The 23,949-nt window shown below is 33.9% G+C and overlaps 2 protein-coding genes across 2 annotated transcripts; one reads left to right on the top strand and one right to left on the bottom strand.

Annotated features, from left to right (window-relative positions):
- The first annotated feature begins 1,959 nt into the window (after positions 1-1,959).
- On the top strand, positions 1,960-7,375 carry LOC115979042. The gene is made up of 7 exons (XM_031100991.1): positions 1,960-2,667; positions 2,811-2,897; positions 3,014-3,226; positions 4,050-4,214; positions 5,041-5,094; positions 5,202-5,348; positions 6,725-7,375. The coding sequence occupies exons 1-7, from the start codon at positions 2,311-2,313 to the stop codon at positions 7,100-7,102; spliced, it is 1,401 nt and encodes a 466-aa protein (XP_030956851.1). The 5' UTR covers positions 1,960-2,310; the 3' UTR covers positions 7,103-7,375.
- Positions 7,376-17,063: 9,688 nt separating this feature from the next.
- On the bottom strand, positions 17,064-21,636 carry LOC115982693 (pentatricopeptide repeat-containing protein At1g60770-like). The gene is made up of 3 exons (XM_031105372.1): positions 21,285-21,636; positions 17,388-18,628; positions 17,064-17,272 (listed from the first exon to the last, which is right to left on the bottom strand). The coding sequence occupies exons 1-3, from the start codon at positions 21,510-21,512 to the stop codon at positions 17,254-17,256; spliced, it is 1,488 nt and encodes a 495-aa protein (XP_030961232.1). The 5' UTR covers positions 21,513-21,636; the 3' UTR covers positions 17,064-17,253.
- Positions 21,637-23,949: the final 2,313 nt, after the last annotated feature.

Genomic DNA, 23,949 nt, shown 5'->3' with positions numbered 1-23,949 from the left:
CATTGTGCTAACAAGCTAATTAGGGATGATCAATAACCCACCCAACCTAAACTATCCTAAAGAGTGTTAGATGATGCAACCAAGTGGGTATTTGAGTGGTGGGTGGAGAATTGGGCAGTGGGTTTCTTCCTCCTCGACATTACAAATCTAACCTAATCGAATATATGTACTCATATCATCATAAAGGCTGCCACCTTCCTCCTTCTTCCTACTTGCTCTACATCATCTCCCTATCATCATTGACTCGATCTATGATCATCGACTCCTCCCCATTGTAGTTTGGGCTAGATATGCACCCATCATCACCTATAATCACTTGTTTTAATCAATTATGTGACCGCCATTGCCATCATCATCCCATATTTGTGATCATTATCGCTACCTTAGACAATTTGACTACTCACATGGACTCTCAAACACTCAAGGGGCCAGTTCTCCTTGATCGCTAATAGGTTCTTCCTTCTTCATTCAACATGGTCGGGTCGAGTGTCAGGTTGAGCTCAACCCAACTCAACTCCACCCGTAAGCACACCTAAAGCTAATGGCTATGGGTGGATATCTTTTGGAGTCTCCTTATATTTTGTGTTACTATTTTATGCTTTTTGACCTTATTTGAGATACTCTACAGTCGGCCCCCTACTATTTGGTAAACTTGTATCATATATAATTTGATATAGATACTATTATTGCATAATTAACATACATCCATGGTTTTTTTAAAAAAAAAACTGGATCAGATCGATCAATTCAACTGAACACTGGTCCCTAATTTGGTTTGGTAAAAACCTCCAAATCTGAGGAAAAATCGATCAAAAATCGAGAACCTTATCTAGTTTTGGTTCTTTGACAGTTTCAATTTTTAAAACCATGCATACATTCCTTTTTTTTTTTCGTTTAAAATATCCAATAAATCCAAAAAAAACAAGTTTTTTTTGGGGGTGGGGGGGGGGGGGGGTTTGGTTCTAATTCTTCTACACCATGTAATTAAAGGATTTGTGCAAAGAATAAAAGAAAAATACAGAGTGGAACTTCATGTACCAGTACCAATAACCATTAATCAATGGGTCATGCTAACAAGTGCCCTAAGGGCACTCATTAACAATCCATTTTAGGAAAATTTTGACATCACTTTCATGGAAAATAAAAAAAACTATCAAAACATTAATTGTTTTTTTTTTTTTTCATAAAAACTTTTTTTAATTGAATTCTTAACCAGTATCATAAGGACACTCGTTAATATTTTCCTTAATCAATTGCAAAATGAAAGATTAAGCAGCTGATGCATGGGTGTGTGCATAGGCATGCAGAGAAGTGCACAAAACCAGATGCGCGTGCCAACACAGCAGGCCCAACACACTAACAAAATTGGCTCACTATGAGAAAATGACTGCTCAAAAAGGTATGGTACTTAAGGGAAACTTAGATTAAGTCAGAAATTATAACCGTAGGAAGTGCTACTCCTTATTGATCTGTGACTAGCTTGGTGGTCAACCCAACAAATGTCCAAATCTTCACCCATCAGCAAGTTAATTACTGTAGTATCATGATAGCACATTGTTTCCTTTTTCTAATTATCCAAACCCCAAAAAGAAAAAATCAAAAAAATTACATTAACAATTTTTAGAAAACCAAAGTCGGCATGCTTTATTTATTTATTTTTTTTTCATTTTTTTTTTTGCTGAATGTGTCCATGTGGGCTAATTTTAATTTGTTAAACCATAATTGTAAATGAGGGGTAACAAAAACAGACTAGCTGACACAAAGAACATCTAGGGAAGCGAGAAAGAGAGACCCCAAAGCAAAGAACTTTGGAAACCCAGAATCAAGTGTAATTCCAATCTGTCCTCATAGCCAAAGTAAAGAATAACAGATATCAGTACCATTTTCCCCTATAAAATTAACACAAAAGCTAAAGTTTCAGTCTTTGTATTGGAGACTGGAAACACAACCTCTCAAACACCCCCCCCCCCCCCGGATTTTTCTCTCTCCTCAATTTTCTTTTTTTCGAATTTTAAAAATAGAGCATGATTTCATCACTACCAAACTATTTATAACTCCATGCCCACATGGGTAAAACTTTAAGAAAACCCAACCCATTTGTGTGTGTTTTTTAATCAACTCACGCCTGGAAGTTCAAGTTGTCAGAACATAAAACCAAGGTATTAGAAGGTGTGTGAAGCAAGAGAGAGAGAGAGAGAGAGAGAGAGAGAATAGAATAGAAGTTTGTTTTCGCTATCCTGGGGTGTCCAAAGCTTTGGAAATGGTGAGAGAGTGAATTGGGTTCTCTTAGAATAGTCATTTTAGCCTTGGATGGATTTGCTGGGAGGTGTGTCTTCATGGAGAAAATCTAGGAGTAAATGGCATCATTTTGAACACAGAAGAAGACAACACCAATGTGCACAAACACAAACAGATATTGCAAAAGGAACAACAGCACAAGGAAGTTTCTCAAACATGGCATCTAGTTGGTGTAGGATCTCCCCAATCATTCCCATTTTTGTTTGGTTTCTTCTTGTTTTTTCTTTGGTTTGTCCGGTTCATTCATTGGAAACCATTGAAGACCGTGCATCCAATCAAACTTTCCGGCCAAACGAAGAGTTGAAAAAGCTCAAAATAATAGCATCTCGTCTCAGCAAGATCAACAAGCCTGCTGTGAAGACAATTCAGGCATATATTTGACACTTATGTCTCTATTAATGCTGGCTTTTTTTTTTTTTTTTTATAGGACTAAACCTTCGCTTCCTCTGTTTTTGTTCTGCTTTTTCTTGCACTTGTTTTGGACTTAATGTTCTTGTTTTTTGTTGCTGCAGAGCCCTGATGGTGATATAATAGATTGCGTTGTGTCTCATCTACAACCAGCTTTTGATCACCCTCAACTCAAAGGTCAAAAACCATTGGTAAGTTTAACTTTACTTTTGGCAATTTATTTGAAGGTTTTCATAACTCATATTTTGGAGCCAAGCTAGTGAATTCAAACTAATCAGAGTGTGAATTTCTTTGCTTAAATTTATAGGATCCACCGGATAGACCAAAAGGCCATAGCCCATCAGGCATGTTAGAAGAAAACGTTCAGTTATGGAGTCTTTCTGGGGAGTCATGTCCAGAAGGAACAGTTCCAATCAGAAGAACAACTGAAGGAGATATGTTAAGAGCCAGTTCTGTGCGAAGATTTGGAAGGAAACCAAGGAGACATGTTAGAAGAGACTCCAGCAGCAATGGCCATGAGGTAAAGTGCAATTAATAGCAATTACACACATTAATAAGAGGAAAGTGTCACAAAATTATGATCAAACTGAAACAAATATTCTTCATATTGCAACTTTTTTTTTCTTTTTCTTATTCTTGTTCTTAAAGATAACAGCTTTATTAATAAACTTGTTGAACAAAGAATAAAGTGTGACAAAAATCTGCTTTTTTCTTTTTTTCTTTTTTTTAATTTGTTTTTATTTATATGAAACTGAAGTCACTGATAAACATATTTTATTCCCTCTATTCTCTTTACAACAAATTCTTCCGGAGAATTTTGAACAAAACATAACCCAGATCATGACAATAATGTGTCTGATCACTGATGCTTTCCTGTGTAAGCAGAATAAACCAAAATATATATATGATTGTGGGGTTTCCTTCATTTCACTTATCAAACATAAATGGTGTTTAGATTATCTTTTTTCCGCATCTTATTAGCTTATTTATATACAATTTTTTTAAAGTCTCACTTTATAAGTTATAATCTTGATTTTATTAACTTGCAACAAATAATTGAGAAATAAATTTGTCTATAAAAGGTGAATCCAAATGCACTCTAATGAACCAAAGTATATGAATTCTATGAAGATTAAATATTGAATTTATTCGAATAGAATAAGAATTTTTTCTTTTTAAAAAAAAAAGGTTAAAAGAAGACGTATGTACTGTAACGTCAAGAATAAGTCAACAAACTTAAAGGTTTAAGAAACCATGAAAATGAAGCAACATATAGTAATGAATCAGTTTTAAAATTATGGCATTATTACCGTCCCTTTCTCATTTAAACTTGTGGGTTTCAGCATGCGGTTGGGTATGTGAGTGGAGATCAGTATTTTGGAGCAAAAGCTAGCATAAATGTGTGGGCACCTCGCGTGGCTAATCAATATGAATTCAGTTTGTCCCAAATGTGGGTCATCTCTGGTTCATTTGGCGATGACCTTAACACCATTGAAGCTGGTTGGCAGGTATGCTTCTATTTCCTCATATCATCTTCTCTCATAGAAGTTTAGGGGTGTTTGATACACCATTTCAAAAAAAATACATGTTTTTAAATATTATACGTATTTTTACACATTTTTTTACATATATATTTTCACCTATGCTTTTAAAAAACAAAACACATGTTTTTAAATTCATGGGTCCCCCTTAATTTCTATCCCTTAACAGACAAATGTTAACCTTTTTACTATACTTGTCTTGGCTGGATGCTACTCACACGTCACAATCACAATAGAATGGATATTTTTTAAGGTTTGACTAATAAATAAATTAAAAAAAGAAAAAAAATTGTTTATTTCCTGTCATTGAACTATAATATGAAGTTTGCCAATGGGAAAATCTCTTATGAGGTGTGTGTATATTCAATCCTACTAGTGCAACTTGTTTTGAAACTCTCAATAGATTTATGAAAATGCTAAAATTATTATCAATTTTACTACTATAGAATATTTACAAACAGATATGATAATAAATGTAACAACAATCATACAATAAATAAACCTTTTAATTAATTTCTTGTGTTGTATTTAAAAGTTAACACATCTATTTTTAAAAACTTATCTAATAAAATTTTCATCAAAAAAAAAAAAAAAACTTATCTAATAAAATTAGTAAAGATTTTTTTATAGGAAGACACCATGTATTTAATTGAGAAAGCTACACTCAGACATAGCAATATAATGTTTGCAAAGAATTTCAACACATTAAATTCCAATATTTGCTTTCACATTTAAAGTGGTTATCACTGCTCAACCACCTCTCATCTTCTTTAATTCATTGAATTTTCTGCAGGTTAGCCCAGAGCTGTATGGGGACAACTATCCTAGGTTCTTTACTTATTGGACTGTAAGTAATAAAATTTCCTTCATTTAAGAAAAAAATTGCAATACATCTACTGCTTTGAAATTAATTTCACAAAATAATAAGGTACTTATTAATTTATCAATTTACAGACTGATGCTTATCAAGCAACTGGGTGTTACAATTTATTATGCTCCGGCTTCGTTCAGACTAACAATAGAATTGCAATTGGGGCTGCAATTTCTCCCACTTCCTCGTACAATGGTGGACAATTCGATATTAGCCTATTGGTTTGGAAGGTAAATTAAACTTCACCACAAAAATATATATAAACCTTGATTTGGTTACCAAAATCAATTTTTTATTTCTTTGTTTTAGCATTGTTTTTTTTTTTTTTTTTTTGTCTAATGAGAAAACAATAAAATTGAAAAGGAATAGCATGAATAGGTTGTACCTTAGTTTTAAAATAGAAATAGGATAAATAATATGGAAATAGATATAGCAACTTTTTTTTTTTAATGTTATGTTTTTCATAGTTGAGGTCATGGCGGGTTTGGCCGTTATTTGTTTAAGGTAAAACTTGTAATCATATGACCTACAAACGACAAATCAAGAAGAGTCTAAAGAGTATTAGGTGTGTAGGATGACAAAGCATCCACGGCCGTGGATCTCTTAGCCCCACCAAAATATAAAAATATTTAATGATAGATTTGCGTTGGACCATTAGATCTAAATACTTTTCTAGCCCAAAAAGTCCTTAGATTTGATGGTCTAGCGCCTCTAGAACTTTCGAAATCCCAACTTGTGCATTGAAGATAGTGCAAGGGAGCAAGGTTAATTTCATACATAAACTAACAAGTAGAAGAAATCTAGGAATACATCAATTTTACTTTAAAATCGAGTGGTCGATTATGAGTAATGGATATATTTTGCCTACCAATTTTTCATATTTTCTCAATTTTTTTTTTCACAACTTAAAATCAATCACTTTAATAAGATATGAAATTAAATGTTGAATTTGGTGTGTCTGTAATATTGTTGGATTGAGTAATGACAAAATAAAAAAATATATATATCAAAATATAATAATAATACCATGCATGAAGATATGAACATTTCAAGTGAAAATGTGCCACACATCCCACCATACTATAGTCATCGTACGCGTGCACTGATAATCTCAAACATTAATGAATTGCAATTCCAATGTTCCATTGTGCTTTTTTATGTCTTGCAAGATTCTCTTCTTTTCCAAGCAAAAGAGCTTCCTGTCGCATGCACCTTTTTTTCATAAATATGACGAATTTCCCACGAATAAGAATCTTCAACCATGAACTTTGTGGCTTAAAGAATAACCAGTTTTCTCATTGGTTTTCTTTTAACAACTTTTAGTTTTTAATAAAACCTACTTACAATTCCTCAACTACTTGTACATTATGATTATCCATTGAACTATGATTAATTGTATTCATCAATACATCAAAAGCAATATTATCTTTGTTAAAAAGAATTAAATTCAACTATGCGACCATTTATTCAACGTGACCACAAGATTGAATTTAATTAAGAAATCTCAGAAATAATATCTAGAGAATTATACCTACATTTTTTTTTTTTACTCTCTCTGATTCTTTCTTTCTTTCTCTAATGGAGTGAATTCGATAATATTGTGTAGGATCCGAAGCATGGAAATTGGTGGCTAGAATTTGGATCCGGAATTCTGGTTGGTTACTGGCCATCTTTCTTGTTCACTCACCTACAAAGTCATGCAAGCATGGTACAATTTGGAGGAGAAACCGTGAATTCTAGGCCATCTGGTTTTCACACTTCAACACAAATGGGAAGTGGACATTTTGCAGGAGAAGGTTTTGGAAAAGCATCTTATTTTCGAAATTTGCAAGTTGTTGATTGGGATAATAACTTGATTCCATTATCAAACCTAAGAGTCCTAGCAGATCATCCCAATTGCTATGATATACAAGGAGGAATAAATGGTGTTTGGGGGAATTACTTTTACTATGGTGGACCTGGAAGAAATGTGAGGTGTCCCTAATGGGATTGGTACAAAGGTGGAAAGTTATTTTGTTTTTTTTTTTTTTTCTTTTATTATTAAATTGGGTTATTTGGGTTTCTTCTCGAGATCATTCGGTGAGCTTGGGGTATAATATGTTTACTTTGTTAATCCATTTTTTCTTTGTCATTTCCTTTTTCTTTTCCTTTTTTTTTTTCTTCTCTTACTAACAGGTGATTCATTAATTATACCGCCTTTAGGGACTTGTGTAAATTCGGAAAAAGAAATAGTGAATATACTGTGGTTTGTGATTTCCATCTTTATTTTTTATTTTATTTTTTCTTAATATGTGGATATACATGACTTTTAGAGCACTTAATTAATCCTAATATGACTTATCAAAAAAAAAAAAAAGTAATGCTACAATCACAAACTATTTTATAATATTTTTACAAACAGTTGATGTGGCCAAGTTTTTATTAGTTTTCATCTAATCTCATCATTAACATCATTTTTTCATTTACCAATAACCACTCACCACATCAGCAGTTTGTAAATTTTTTTGTAAAAAAATTTGTATCTCTAGCATTATTCAAAAAAAAAAAAATTGTCATGAGATTTAGTTGAGTATAATTCCCACATTCCATACACTAGATTATTACAATGAGTATTCTTTCGAGATACCCAAAATATTGGCTAAAAAATTTATGAGATAGTTAAAGAATGCTTTAAAAGCATTGGTTTGAGAAATATTTTAAAAATATATGGAAAAATAAAAAAGTTACTAACTTTTTAGACAATTTTTTTTATATTTCTTAGAAAAGTGGTATTAATTTTTTTCTAAAATAGTTTATTAATAAATGCTTTAAGAACATCTATTAACCAGGCCCAAAAATTTTTAATCCATGATTTGATGAATCAAATGAGGCCCTAAAAACAACTAAATGAAATACTTGAAATTCACATGATCTCTCCTTTTTCTTTTTAATAGAATTTTAACTTATAGCGTTCACTTATGTGATTTTGCACTTTATCATCGGACTAAAACATCAATCGGTTTCCAGTGTAAGAAGAGATTGAATCACAGATCTCTCATTTAACCAAAAATTTTACCAATTAAGTTAACTGGAATTCACCTCATGGTCTCCCCTTATAACTTTGAGAGTGCAAGATTGGTATTAATTCAATTTTACAAAATAGGGGTCCATACAATTGACCAAAACCTAACAACTACTATCTTTGTAGACACATTAATCCTTCACAAATTAAATGCCTGCATGCCTGCCCTTGATGAAGGCCATAGGTCCCACACAAAATTAATCACTCTCTTTATAATTGGAATTTGGACTTTGGAGAGATGAGTCGGTGACTGTTTTTCTCGCATGTAGTTGCTACCTGCTAGCTGCTCTGAAACTTTCATAAATGTTACCTAAGATGCAATTTTTACAAAATTATAAATAAATAAATTCCGTATTCTTTTTTAAATAGGGAGACACATCTCTCGTAAACCTAAAATTAAGATATCATAAGTATGTAGCTACATTTATGATTAGCATGTGGAGCTGTGGACCCAGCTGGATGAAATGTGAAACATACTTAGCTAGCATAAATAATTAGTTTCCCCCCACAAACATACACTTTTTAATGTACTAATAATACCAAAGTAAGCATGCTTTCCTTTGAATATAAGATAGAAACTTAGAGATAATTAATGTCATTACGAATAATACATTAAAAAATAGTAGTAGTAGATACAATGTATCTCACTTTGAGCCCCCAAAGACTATCGACCATGATTATTACTAGTACAACACAATACCCCATCTTCTATCATTACTCATTTATCCAATCCTTGCGATGCGTTCCCACATGAATTTGTTTTTAAGAAATTGGATTTGTATATTTGTTAATGTCAATGTGCACGATTGCCAACTATTATCTTTTTCTTGAAGTCCACGTTTCCTCTTCTTATTGTTCAAACTTTAAAATGTTTCAACATTCTGAAACTGAGATATGTATTGCTGTACAACGGGAATTTGTATTAATATAATGTCAAAACACTTTAAACTTCAGCAACGTGAATATGAATGCATACTCGGTATTTTGACTATTTTCTTCATAATTCTATAGATAAATGGTCATTATTCTATCATGTTTCCTCTTAAGAATGCAAAATGAACAGATAGAATCTGTTCCATCTTTTGCCCTTTATGTAAAACCTTGTCCTTGAAAGAGAGTTTTATAAAAGGCTAAGTCCATCCAATTAAGCTGAATCCCTATACACTTTTAAAAGCATCTTTATCAGTTCATGTAAAATTTTTTTGTTAATTTTAACCTAAGATCTACTTTTGCTATTACATACAACCACTTTTCAAAAACACTTATTACGTATTTTACACTACATTTTATTAAAATATTACTTTTTTATTAATTTTTTATTGCTCTCTCTTTGCGTTTATGAATAAAAAGTATTAAAAAATATATTTGCATGTAAATAGTAATCATGCATATTGACATGTTTACTGTAATAACAATATAAATTTATACAAGTTTACGTAGATTGATTATTGATACAAGTGATTTTTGGAGTTTGACATGCAAAAATTTTCTCTTATGCTATTATGCATAGACATGTCTAATCAAGTTAAATCGGTTTTAATGAATCTATTCTCTAATAAGCACAACCTGGGCAAAATTACTTAGAGACGTGGGGGGCCATGGGCCCCCAAACTTCCCAAATATTATAAAACTACTCCTTGTTTTTTGAAAAAATTTCAAAATATATATAGTTAGCTCCCCAAACTTCTCAAATATTAGACTTTTACCTCTAAATTTACCTAAACTTTATAAAAGAAATATGATTAGCCCCCCAAACTCTTCATATTTATTGTATGACTCAATTAAATTAGTTCAACTTTGTATTTGTTGTACTTTCGGCCCCCATTCATAAAATCCTAGTTCTGCCCCTGATCACAACTAAATCTTTTCTCATGCTACATCTTTTCAGCTTTTTCACTCCTTAGGCATGAGTCAACTTGTGGATTTTGGCTAGTTTAACCTTTTAAATTACAATGGAAATCATTTTCTTCAATGAAAAAGATAAAGATAAAACATCATCAACAATGTTTAGACGCATTCAAATCTTAACCAGCACTATAAAACCTGTCTTCACGTCTAAAAAGGGTGTAGGAAAACCAGCATGGTCTATATAGATTCTTGTCTAGGCAAGCAATCATGAATCAATAATGTCAAACTGAAGCTAAATTAAAGCCATTCTTGCAGGCCTAAACCAATGTGTATTTCAGAGTGATGGAGTTGTCTTTGACTCCAAGTCGGTGCATCAGATATTATAGAAGTCAGATATACTATAAGTCTATAATAAGATCTAAGTTATACTTGAAGCATAAGCGAATGCGTAAAGAGTGGATCAAAAAAAAAGTCCATGGACCAACCATAAAATGTGGGTGTTTTTTCTTTCTGTATTGCACCCATCGATAGTTGTTTATGATGTGTTCCCAACTTCCCAAGTATTGCTCTTATGATACCTATTAAATGAATCCACCAACCATTACAGATGAGTGACAATCATACACATTGGGAGCTTTTAATTGTAGCACAAACCAGAACAATTGTTTGTGCAAGGAACAGTGAGCACCTTAGACCTTAGAATTATATATTATTCATCACTCTGTGTCTGTGGACCCTATTATCATAGCATTAAGTCAGTGTCTGCAGTATCTTTTTGTGATACGTATTTGTGTGAATAGGGACATTTTATTTTATTTAGGGTGGCTATACCTGTGTCATATCTATATCGTGTTTGTGTTATATCGGTGTCACAATCCGTGTTATATCTATATCGTGTTCGTGTTATATCAGTGTCATAATAACCGTTTCATATTATAATTTTTTTAAAAGTTATAATTTTTCAGAAATTGTTTGTGTCACCGTGTCATATCCGTATCTATATTTATATCCATATTCATGTTTGTAGTCGTACCTGTGTCCGAGCTTAATACTCAATTACAATTTGAAAGTTGGTGTACAAAGTCTAAATTGGCAGGACTTTGAGGGAATACTATTTACTATGACAAGCCAACCGTAGTGTTGATAACGAGAACTCAATAATATCAAGTCCTTTCTCAGAAACGCTGGATGTGGGGCAAGGCAATTGCTCGAGCCTTGGCTGAAACTGTGATATACAAGAAATCAAAGGACAGAGATAATCTAAACATTGTTTTATACTCTTTTTTTGTCCTTTGACAAGCCAATTCTAGGACTTCCTTAAGTCTTCCATATGAAAAACGATTACTCAATCAATGTGTGCTTTTTCTTATACACGGTTTGCTCATGACTTTTTTATCCCACAAGTTTTTTTTTTTTTTTTGACTGAATTATCCTACAAGTCATCAGTGCGTGGTGAAAGTGAAACATATATGGAAATCAAAAGAGAAACAGTAGGATTAACATTTCTTTAATTCTTCTTCTATGAATTATCCCACAAATCATTAGTGTGTCTTCAACGCAAATTACTCCATACGTCCTTTTACTGAATTGATGGCTGTCTGACAGGGTACTCGTCGAGGTCTATTCCCCAAGTCAGAATTCATTAGTCTTTTCTTTGACTGAAACTGTGAAACACAAGAACCAATATATATATATATATATATATATATATATATATACTTCTAGAGCTAAAAATGAAGCAAGTACGTCCAAGCAAATCCATTATATGTAAAGAGATATAAATAAATCAATATTTTTTTCATGACCTTATTTATCCTATCACAAACCTTTTTTTTTTGTGAAATTTTTAATTGAATTAAATCTAAGGTATTGTTAACGAGTGCTCTTATGGTAATTGTTAATAAACAATTTTAGAAAATTTTTAATACAATTTTTATGAGAAATATAAAAAACAATCAAAAAAAGGTGATTTTTTTTTTACGTAAAAATTTCTAAAAATATACTCTAAACTAAAGCCCTTAAGACATCCATTAACTTTTCCCTTAAATTTAAAAAAATCCTAAGGGTTTGTTTGGATTGAGAGGGCAATAAGGAGGATTAGAGAGAAGTAGAATAGAGTAAAGTTGGCTAAATATAGGCTAATTTTGAGCCAAATCTACTACACTCTATTCTACTCTCCCTCTCTCCTCCACAATCCAAACAAACCATAAAGAATATGACTGACGTGGTCGAACCTTAGTATACAACAAGACGTGGAAAACACTCTCTCTTGATGATGGAATGGATTCATTCTAATGCTGTTTCCAACAGCACTTCCAACAAAATGAGACTGCTATGGAATGTCTTATATTTTATGAGACTCTGGCAACTTTGGCTACACTAGAATTCCTACATATTCCGTAATGGGTTTATAGAACCAAAAGTTGCTGATGCTTGTGTTAAAAAATGAGCAGATTTTTTTTTGCATTTGGTATATGAGCCCAATGCTAACATCAAAGAAGACCTGTATTCCAGTTTCATGGAGTACACCACAAGGTGGGTGGTTTAGAGCCCGTTTGGTAATATTATTCTAGTAATGCTGTTTAAGTATTGTGAAAATTCGTATAGGTGAAAAAGTATTGTGGAAATAAATGTTGTGTTGTTTAAACGAAAACTGTTGTTTAAACAACACAACTAAACAGGCCCTTAAACTTAACACATGATGGTCATCCTTTGGGAATCCTGATAAATTAGGTGGAGATGGGCTGTTGAAGAACAATATTGGTGAGTGGATCAAAGGTTTCCCCAAAAATTCCAAACACTTGACTAGTATAATGGCATAATTGAGGGCTCTCTAAGATGGCCTATTATTAGCTAGAGACTTAAATATCTCTAACCTGATTGTTGAGTTAGATGTCTTAATTGTGGTTCATCTCGACAACCAATCACCAAAACCTTTGTTATCTGATTATAAGAACCTCTTGAAGACCCTCCCTAACAACCAAGGTTTTTTTTTTTAGGAACTAGCAACCAAGTTGATCACACGTATCGTGCAGCAAACTGATGTGCGAATGCTCTTGGCAGACTTAGGGCTTGTTTGGGTTTTTTTTCATCACTCATCACTCCTCACTCAATTTTCGTCACTTATCACTTATCATTCAAAATACCCTAATTTTCCCAACCCCACCCATTTAGACACTGTTTTCAACTCACATCACTCAAAATTTTCAACTTTTTGTGGGTCCCATACCTGTAATTTAGTGCAGCTTTTACTTTTCTTTTCCTTTTTTTCTTTTTTTTTTCCTTCAACCCCCAATACCCAAACTCACTGAACCCAGTGAAAATAAAAAATATTTAAAAAAAAAAAAAAGACGAAGAAGACCAAACTAGACCCAGCGAAAGGGAAAAGAAAAAAAGAAGAAGAAGAAGACCACCTAGTGTGAAAGGAAAATGAGAAAAAAAGAAGAAGAAGAACCCAAACTCACCGAATCCATTGAAAAAAAAATAAAGAAGAAGAAGACCAGTGTGAAACCAAACTCATCGAACCCAGTGAAAAAAAAAAAAAAAAGGGTCAAAAGTTGCAATTGACCTCTAACTAGTGGGTCCCTCAGTGTGTGTTTAATTACCAAAATGCCATTGGAAACTGAGTTTTGAAAATTAAAAACACCTAAAATGTGTTTTCAGTTTCCATAACTCATCACTCAAAAATCAAATAATTGAGTGATGGAAACAAATCCAAACAGAGTTTTTTTTCGTGGGACCCACATATTTTGAGTTATGAGTGATGAAGACAGAGTTATGAGTTATGAAAACAACAAATCCAAACAGCCTCTCAATGTTTCTATTACTAGTACTTTTGTTGTATTTGATAACCCACTGCACGTGGTGGAGGATTTGATAGCCCTTGATAAGGAGGGCAGAACCCATAGACTTACTGCTTCTTGTTTTTATGCATATCCTTTTCTAAAAAATAATTGATGTAGGTAAAGCTATTGGACTAATATCATTTTTTTAAGGGTAGTTTTATACTATTTATATTTTGAAATTATTCAAGATATAGTCATCGATTATCAATCCAAATTGAAGCACAAACCAACCACTCAACACTCAATAGTTGGATTAGAGTTTTGAAGTCTTTTTCACCTCCAACATAATAAATAGTACCGAATCTGGAAGGTTATTGTCTAAGATTGGTATAGGCCCAACTCGATAATAACAATAAACCCATTGACCTAATATATGGGCCGCACTATTCAAGTTCTTATTTATAGGTTGAGATTTTCCAACAACAATAGCTAGGCAGCATAGAAGAAAGGAATATTTCTTCTAAAATAGCTACTACAGTCCAGAGAGAGATTCGAGATTTGGATCAAACAATGGAACCAAATTGTTCTAAGCATCTATGGGTTCCAGTTAGCTCAACTGGTAAAGTCTCTGATGGTTGTATAAGAGATTTGCAGTTCAATCCCCACCTACATCAAAAATCGATTGGTGTCTTGATCTGATGATAAAGAACTATTATTAGAAGCGGATGCCATAGGTTAAAACTTTCTCTCATAAAAAAAATTGTTCTAAGCATCTCCTTAGAATAACACTAATAGTAGTAAAAATGACATATTAATTAAGAAAATAACAAGGATTATGGTTTGGATTATGAAAGAATGGCGGAGAAAAATTAATGTGACAATTAGGGTGTGTTTGGATTGAACTTATTGTTGCTGAAACTGAAAATTGAAAACTGAAAACTGAAAACACTGTAGCAAAATAATTTTTAAATGTGTAAATAGTACCATGGGACCCATTTTTAATATTTTTTAATGAATAAAGTGACTGTGGGTCCCATAAACAGTACTGCTACAGTACCGCTACAGTGTCGTTTGTCCCCCTTTTCTGCAAAACGCGTGAAATGTAAAAAAAAAAAAAAAAAAAATGTGTGAAAATGCAGACACAGCAACGCAACGCGGAACCCAAACACACACTTAATGCGACAAACCCCAATTAATCTATTGAGGATCCATAGTCGAACTCAAAGTTTTGGAACTACGTCCTTGTTCTTATTATTAATGCTATTTATATAAAACAAACCATCTTAAATTGCACAAAAGATTTTTTTTTTTTTTTTTTTTTTTGACAAATAAAATTGCACTCCAAAGAGAGATTCGAGATTTGGATCAGACAATGGAACCAAATTGTTCTAAGCATCTCCTTAGAATAACACTAATAGTAGTAAAAATGACATATTAATTAAGAAAATAAAAAGGATTATAGTTTGGATTATGAAAGAATGGCAGAGAAAAATTAATGTAACTGTGGGGTCCAATAATTTGTGGCCCTGGTCCATTTTTACGTTGGGGCCCAAGGCCCGAGCCGAGAAAGGTTATAGCCGAGGATAGGTAATAAAATTTCAAATAGTCTTGACACACAGCCGAGAATGATTCTGTCCTCGACATATCCGAGGTCTCCCTAGAAGAAAGGGTAAAAACGGTATAGGAACAATTTGGGAAAAAATCTAAAATATCTAGGTCAATAGAGAAGGGTACACTGGATAGTATAACGACTAAGGATAAAAAGAAAACTGCCCTTACTGCCATTCAATACTCTGCACCTAACAGAGCCATACTCTTCAGCTTTTACAACCACCTCCAACCACTCTGGATATGGGCTGATGAGACAAGTATCAGTTCTGAAAAATCAAACCCACACGTGGACGTCGGATAAGGGGTACAGGCTAGTATAAAAGGAAAAGTAAGGAATCCAGAGGAAGGGGCTGGAAAAAATGGCCAAAAACCAGAGCCTCCCAGCCCGCCTCCAGGAGAAAGACTCCTAGGGCGAACACGATTTAACTATGTATGAACACCACGAAAAATCCACTATTTGGTGACCAAGGCCCAGCCTTTCAAACCTACGCTCTATAAATGATATTGTTTAGGTCTTTTTACGTGCAAACCCAATATCATTTCGGGTCGTTACAAATCGCGCCCTTACAGTAACAATTAATGCGACAAACCCCAATTAGTATATTGAGGATCCATAGTCGAACTCAAAGTTTTGGAACTACGTCTTTGTTCTTATTATTAATGCTATTTATATAAAACAAACAAACTCAAATTGCACAGAAGTTTTTTTTTTTTTTTTTTTTTTTTTTTTTTTTGACAAATAAAATTGCACAGCAGAATTGCAACTGCAGGATAAGAACTAAAAGAAGACTAAACAACAAACAAAAACTATTCCATCCGTTCATCAAAAAAACAAAGGAAATGAAGATAGTTTACATATTTTTCAAAGCATTACCAGGATGAGGACCAATACCCAGAATAATTCAGTATTGTGACAGAACAGTATAGATATACTAAAATAAGCGTTTATCACACCAGCACTGTATCACAATAAGCAGGACATGGCACTTCGAAATTCTGATGGCATAAAATGATTCAGAATATAGTGAAAGAATATGAATTTACTTTGTGTGCCTATTCATATAAATGTTATATATATATAGGCAAGGCAGCTAGGAATTCAACCAGAATATATCTAGGCAGCGCATTCACCGTTAGGTCTACAGACACCAACCCAATCCACATTCAAAAACATTTTATAATTTTCACCCAATGAAGCATCATCCCCCAATTCCTCCAACCCGCAATCAAACAATTTGGAAGTTATAGGCTCCAATATGTTTGTGCTTACTTGTCAAGTGATGGCCAAATCTTTTACTAGTCCACAATTTTACCATCCGGAGTAGGGAAAAAGCATACCCTTCCCCAGTTTACAAGCACAGGGTTTTGCACTCCCATCAATTTGGGTCCATGTGGGAGATAAAACCCTATGACTTGATTATGCAGGCTTTAGCCGTAGTCATCAAATAGTGGGTTAGCTAAAACAAAGAAACATAAGAAATTAAATTGTTACAACAGATTAACATAGGTTTCTTCTCCTTCATCATCAATTTGTCCTTCTACATTCAGCATTAAGTAATGCCATAAAAATAAATAAATAAAACAGTAACGACTTTGTCTACCATGTTCCTGTATCTTGAATAGAAAGAACAAGACTGCAATGGTTATGTTTATATCATCACACTCTTTATCATATTCCATACAACTAAACATACATCCTATCTAACTTGACCAGTGTGAAATCTCAATCCCTTAACAATAGGTTAATTGAAATGTCTTCTGAATATCAAGTTATAACAAAGGTAATGCCCTTTCAATATATGCATGGAAGGTACTCTTGAATGAGCTAACTCAGCTAATCCATGTGTCACTTCACATTAATAAACAAAAGAAGGCAACATTATTATCGAAACATAATAGCAAGTAGAAACCATTCAAAATCACTTTTACATACCAAAATTAGAATGAAGAGAAAAAAAACTCACTCAACACATATTGTATCAAGCAACTTCTTGCAAGCCTCATTCACCTCAACATTCTCCATTTTCAGCCGGCGCCGTATTATAGGGCTTGTCCTTCCAGCAGCTGCATAAGTTCTTATCAGTGATTCAAAAACCTCTGCCCCTAGATTATCCACAGCCCTCTTCAAATTCTCCAGAAACCCTTCTGCACCATCAACATCCTTCTCTTGCTCAAAATGCCCCATCAAACTGCTGACAACCACAGATGATGGGACCCACTTCTTACCATCCCCTCTACCGATAGATATTGCATTGGCAACACAATCTACTGCCAATTTTAATTCCCGTTTTTTCATATAATAATCCAAAAAGATCTCCCAGGTTTTAGCATTAGGATTGGCCCCTCTCCTGCGAGCCCGCTCCTTTATCTCTTCAGCCTTCTCTAGCAAACCCTCTTTTGCATAAGCTCCTATCAGAGCATTTGCTATACGGATATCATAAATTGAGCACCCAGATTCCCACTCCCTGAAACACTTCTCTGCACCTGGTAAGTCTTTTACGTTAACAAGTGCCTGAATCATATTCAGATAGCTTATATTTGCAGTTTTAGGAAAAGCCAACCTCAAAGAACGCCATACCCGATAAACTTCAAGCAAGTTCCCTGTTCGCCCATACAACGTAATTAGAAATTGGTAAGCAGAGAGATCTTTGCAGGCATTTCTCTTCTCCAATTCCTTGAGTGCCTTTTCTGCCTTCTCAAACAATCCAGCATCAACATATATTGACGCTAAGTTGCTATACGTTGTCCAATCTCCAGCAACTCGGCCATCCCTCTTCATCTCATCAATAACCCTTTCAACCCCAGTAATATCATTGACAGCAGCAAGAGCCCTCATCCAGACATTGTATGTATAGGCATCAAACATGATATGGGATGCCTTCATTTCTTGTATGATGGCCGGGATCTTTTCTGGCTGCTCGGTTTTCGTGTAGAGGGTCATAAGGCTGTTATAAGGCATGGAGCTTAAAGGAAGGTTCAGTTCCTTCATCTTTTCCATAAGAGCTTCAGCCTTTTCAGTCATCAGTTCCTTGCAGTAACAATTTAGGAGGGCACCATAACAAAGATGATTTTTTGATGATTCAGGAAGATCAATGAAATAATTTTCTGCAGCAGATATACCTCGTGTTTTGGCAACAAGATCTAGATGTATAGCTTGATCACTGACCGTCTTATTCATGCCCCTTTTAGCCATAGTTTCTGAAAGCTGTAGTATTCAAAAATAATTATAACTAATTAAGATTCCAACAATCAATAATCAAGCCCAGATTACACAAAAAGTCACTTATAAAAATAAAGGGAATAAATCTTTCTTTCTTTTTTGATAGGTAATTAAAGTTTTATTGATAAGAAAAGTGCGATTTGTTTACAATAGTAAACTCACTGCACTTGAAGCAAATACAAACAAATCAGAGGGAAGAGCTAACAGAAATAAGGAATACATCCATTTTATATATAAGAATTCACACAGTTTGACATCAGAAGAGAGCGATTAATACACTAGTGAGAAAGAGTCAGTTGATTCAAGTTGAAGAGAGAGAGAGAGAGGAAGGAAAAAAAACATAAGTAGTAAAAAAAAAAAAAAAAAAAAAAAATGTCAATTAAGATAGTAACAGAGAGTATGCCTTCAGGTAGAATAGAATGGCGAAAAAGAATATATGTGACCAACTTTGACTAATCTATTGAGGATCCATAGCCAGCCCCAAAAAAATTGGGACTAAGGCTTGGTTGTTCTTGTATTCACACAATTTAACATTCTTAGATTCTAAATAAAGCAAAATACAGCCAGCAATGCTGAAAATCCTATTAAAACTATAATGCCCAGAGCAAATCAAGTCCTTCACATCAAATTGCACAAAATCATACAACTCTAAAACCAGAAAACTGTGACCCATTAAAAATCTAGCAAAACTTAATTCATATGCCATAGCAAAAGCAAAATGGGTAGTTTTATTAAATGGAGAGAGGCAAATGAGACATTGTGTTGGGTCAGGCCAGATCAAGTTCATAACATATTTAAACTGAGCATAAAAATCCAATAAAAAAAATACTAACAAATTTTAAAAAATAATAATTTCAACTATTAATATTGTGGCTTGGATCCGTTAAATCTGATTAAACATTTTTCCAAGTGCCAACCCAAAACCTGAACCAACACAAACTTCAAAAACCATCAACTCACTAAAAACCAATCCAAGTTGTTGGGTCCATTGGGGTGGCGGATTGAATGCACAACCCAAAAAATGAGGAAGGGGGTGGGGAAGGGCATTAGTTTCTATTATCAACTGAATACTGGCCATAAAATTTTAATTTATAAAAAATAAAAATAAAAATAAAAAACAACATGGGTTGGAACCAAGAGCAACGCTAAACAGACACAGCCAAACCACTTAATCCAATAAACAGGATAATTGCAGGATCTTACTTATTTCATGATAAGTGAGTAATTGCTGGATCTTTCTAGGATCAAAAATGGGATTTAACCATGTGTGAGGGCAATAATTGAGGCTTTTAGAAACTACACTCATCCTGAATACGGAGGCATTGAAAGTTAAAAGTTTTTATTTTTGATAAGTAACGTAAAAATATTATTAATAATAAAAAAAATGACAAACCGAGTACATTGGGGATGTCCTATGGGGGCACAAATCAGGAACCAAAATTAAAACGATCAAGAAAAACAGGAAGGGAAGAACAAGAAAAATGGGAAAAGACCACACTCCAATCATAGAGAGTGAGAAAAAAGACAATCTCTAGCAATGAACGTTCACAACCCTCAAAGTTTCTAGCATTTCTTTCACGCCAAATGCACCAGATCAAACAATGAGGCACTATTCTCCAAACATCTATGTTACGATGTCACCCAAACTTTCCTTGCCAAGACTCAAACAACTCAATAATTGTATGAGGCATAACCCGGTGAATACCAAACAAACAGAAAACAAAGACCACAACTCCCAAGCTATGGGGCAATGAAGCAGAAGGTGATCCACTGACTCCCCACATCTCTTACACATATAGCACCAATCAAGCACAAGCACACATCTTTTATGAAGTTGTCTGTTGTTAAGATCTTACCTAAGTTGGAGCAACATTGCTAATAAGTTATTGGCTTTTCATACTGCTTATATCACTTTGCCTATATAATGGCTGAATCATAAATATGGGCATAAACTATTCTTTCCACGACAAAATCAAACCTTAAAGAGATTTACTCACACTTTTTATCACATTATCAGAGTGATTGGATAAGGCATTCGCCACCTAGGACAGTAAATTCCCTTCTATCTGCATATCTAAGACCTAAGAGGCTTGTGCACACTATTAAACATAGTGCCTAAGAACTAGGATACATAATGGTATCAAATTCCCAACAATCTAAAATCTTTGAACAACATCCAGCTCCATCTATAATTCGACCAAGTTGAAAAGCAAATTTGAAAGCTATATACGAAAGCCTTCTCCATTTCTGCCCTTTAATTGAAATCCAAGTTATGTGAAGGACGAGATTTGACTTCATATCAGATAGTTTCAACTTTCAATATGTCACCACCTCAAGCTGCTTACAATATCAGTGCTCTAATTTATAAACATACATGACGGCCTTAGCCACTCTCGATACTCTAGAATATAAACATTTTAACATGCTTGAATTCTAAAAACAACAAAATGCAGCAATGCCGATAATCCAAATAAAAGCTATAACACCCACGACAAAGCAAGCCCTTCATATCAAATTTCACAAAATCACACAACTCCTAACCATTCAAGTCCTAAAGGCTCAAATGTTGAAATGGGTAAATTTATAAAACAGAGAGATAAGCAAATGAATTGAAACCATTGACAAAAATTTCAATACAAACCTTGAGAGCAGGGTAGTAGAGCTTGCGTTGGCGAAGCTTTCTGAGAGTGTCACCGACTTCCCATTTGTAAACTCGCTTGTGGGTCTTGATGAACTGGTTGAGCTGGTGTCTGACGCTCAACTCAGACCCACCTTCCTTGAAGAGCCTTGTGTAAAGTGCTTCCTCTAAGTACTTCTTCGACCTCTTCGCCACGCTCTTTGAACGCCCCAGATGTTGAAGAAGCGCCATTGTTCTTGCTTCTTGCAAAATGGCCTCCCTTTCCCAAGTCTCCGATTCCGAACTAGCTAGTAGCAAGTGTGGGTTTTTGTTGGGTTTTACTGAAAGTGGATCGAATAGATTCAAAACCCTAGTCTTGCAGTGGAGAAGAAATGAGGAAACTTTTTTTGGGCTAAGTTTGGGCTTTGGGCATGAGTTTTATGGGTCCATTATTATTATTTTTTGGGCCAGGGGTCCATTATTAAATTAACTGGATTCTTGTTGGCCTAACCATTAAATATTGGATTATTTTTTTTGGGCCATTTGGCCTGATTTTACCAACAATTTGGTTATATATCAGAAAAACCAGTCTTAGATGCTTGAGTACACTTAGTATGTGTTTGGATCCGCGTCACGTTTGCATTTTTTGCTTCTTTTTTTTTTTTTTGCATTTTGCTTTAGGCCAGGGGACAATTATCACTGTTTACATACTGTAGCAGCACAGTTTACTCACTGTTCATGGGACCCACAACCACTTTATTCAAAAAAATATTAAAAATGGGTCCCACTGTACTATTTACACATTTAAAAATTATTTTGCTACAATGTTTTCAATTTTCAGTTTTCAGTTTCAGCAAAAATAAGTTATATCCAAACGGACCCTTAAGGAACTCTTGCCTCTAAAACTCAAGTTTTAAGAGCTGCAACTGATATTGGGATGATATTAGGGACAGTTAACTAATTCCTTAAGAGCATTAGTTTAAAATATTTTTTTTTTTAATTTATTGGAAAATAAAAAAAGTAATTGAATCTTTTGATGGTTTTTTATATTTCTTATAAAAGTGATATCAAACTTTCTTAAAATAATTTAATAATACTTGCTCTAAGGACACCCATTAATAGGACTTTTAAATTATTACCATTTTTTTTATTGGAACGTTGAATGTCTCCATTGGAAACATCAATAGGTGTTGACCAATTATGTTACAAGATTCTAGTCATTTACCTGAATACTATCAAACTATCTCATTTACTCACACTCACACAAGCTCCACGCTTTTCTTTTCTTTTTTAATAGAGTTTCACTGACTCACACTCACACGAGTTTCACGTAGACACCAATCAATTTTTGGTGTATGCGGGAATTAAATCTTAAATGTCTCTATTGGAAACATCAATAGGTGTTGACCAATTAAGTTACAAGATTCTAGTCATTTACCTGAATGCTATCAACCTATCTCGTTTACTCACACTCACACAAGCTCCACGCTTTTCTTTTCTTTTTTAATAGAGTTTCACAGACTCACACCGCAGACTCACACTCACACGAGTTTCACGTAAACACCAGTCAATTTTTGGTGTATGCGAGAATTGAATCCTGGAACTTTTATTTAACTATTAAAGATTTTACTAGTTGAGTCAACTGAAACATACCGTTATTTTTTTTATTGACATTTACGGTTTGTTGTATTGTTAGATCCATAAAATAAAAATCTAAATTCAAATTTAAGTGGAGAGGATCCCACCCTATACACATCATGTTGCATGCTCTCTACATTATCAATTAAACAAACTAAAACCCACTATTATTTTTTAATTGACATGACAGTTTGTTGTATTGTTATATCCATAAAATAAAATCTAAATCTAATTCTAAGCAGAGACGATCCCAGTATCCCAACCCATAAGCAACATGCTGCATGCTCTCCACATTACCACTGATGCAGGCTTGCACCATGCCTCTATTGCCTAACTCTCAAACTCTGATTCCATGATCGAAAGCATCACTCCTAGATTACTTTTATAAAATAAATAAATAAAATAACACTTCTAGATTACACCTTCATTAATGGACACATAATTCATGTATTATCTCTTTTCAATTTAATAATAACGCAAAAACATCACGCCTAACGTCATGTTAATGTTATAGGACAAAATTGGGATTAGATTTAAGCCGTTGAACTGCAACATTTGTCAAAACAGACTTGAAATTTGATTAATCAAATCAAATCCTTAACGTGTCAAACATATAAAAAACCATTATTTAATTAATAATTAATTTCCCAAATCAGACCATAATGCCTCCTGGGAATTTTGGTTTGGTCAGCTAGCAAAAAGTGGTCAACCCCCGAACCCGTCAAACAAACGACAGCGCAAAAGGCCCCACCAATAAAAAATATGAAAAGGACAACTGAAAAGCTCACAACCTCACACCGGCCACCACTCAACATTCGCAGCCTCTCTCAATATTGAATATTCTTTTAATATAAATCAATGTAGATGTTTCCAAGTTCCCAGTTTTCAAATCTAATTTGTGAGATTTTATATTACGTACAAGCAAAAATGAATGCATGTGCCGGTGCCACGAAGTAGCAGGGACAATGACCATCAGAGTCACCAGACCCACAAATCTCTATAATACGTGCAAAGTACGCTCCATCATTTGGGAATGTGGCCAGGGCCAAGG

The sequence above is a fragment of the Quercus lobata genome, chromosome 3 (assembly GCF_001633185.2).
Source record: "Quercus lobata isolate SW786 chromosome 3, ValleyOak3.0 Primary Assembly, whole genome shotgun sequence".
In the NCBI taxonomy this organism is placed as follows: Eukaryota; Viridiplantae; Streptophyta; class Magnoliopsida; order Fagales; family Fagaceae; genus Quercus; species Quercus lobata.
This window is presented reverse-complemented; position numbering and strand designations above follow the sequence as displayed.

Bases quoted from the DNA above. Each gene is read 5' to 3' on its own strand.
- LOC115979042 (XM_031100991.1), top strand. From the start codon at position 2,311: ATGGATTTGCTGGGAGGTGTGTCTTCATGGAGAAAATCTAGGAGTAAA. The intron at 3,227-4,049 runs GTAAAGTGCAAT...TGTGGGTTTCAG, and splicing joins CCAGCAGCAATGGCCATGAG to CATGCGGTTGGGTATGTGAG. The intron at 5,349-6,724 runs GTAAATTAAACT...AATATTGTGTAG, and splicing joins TTAGCCTATTGGTTTGGAAG to GATCCGAAGCATGGAAATTG.
- LOC115982693 (XM_031105372.1), bottom strand. From the start codon at position 21,512: ATGGCGCTTCTTCAACATCTGGGGCGTTCAAAGAGCGTGGCGAAGAGG. The intron at 18,629-21,284 runs GTTTGTATTGAA...TGAATACTACAG, and splicing joins TCTACTACCCTGCTCTCAAG to CTTTCAGAAACTATGGCTAA.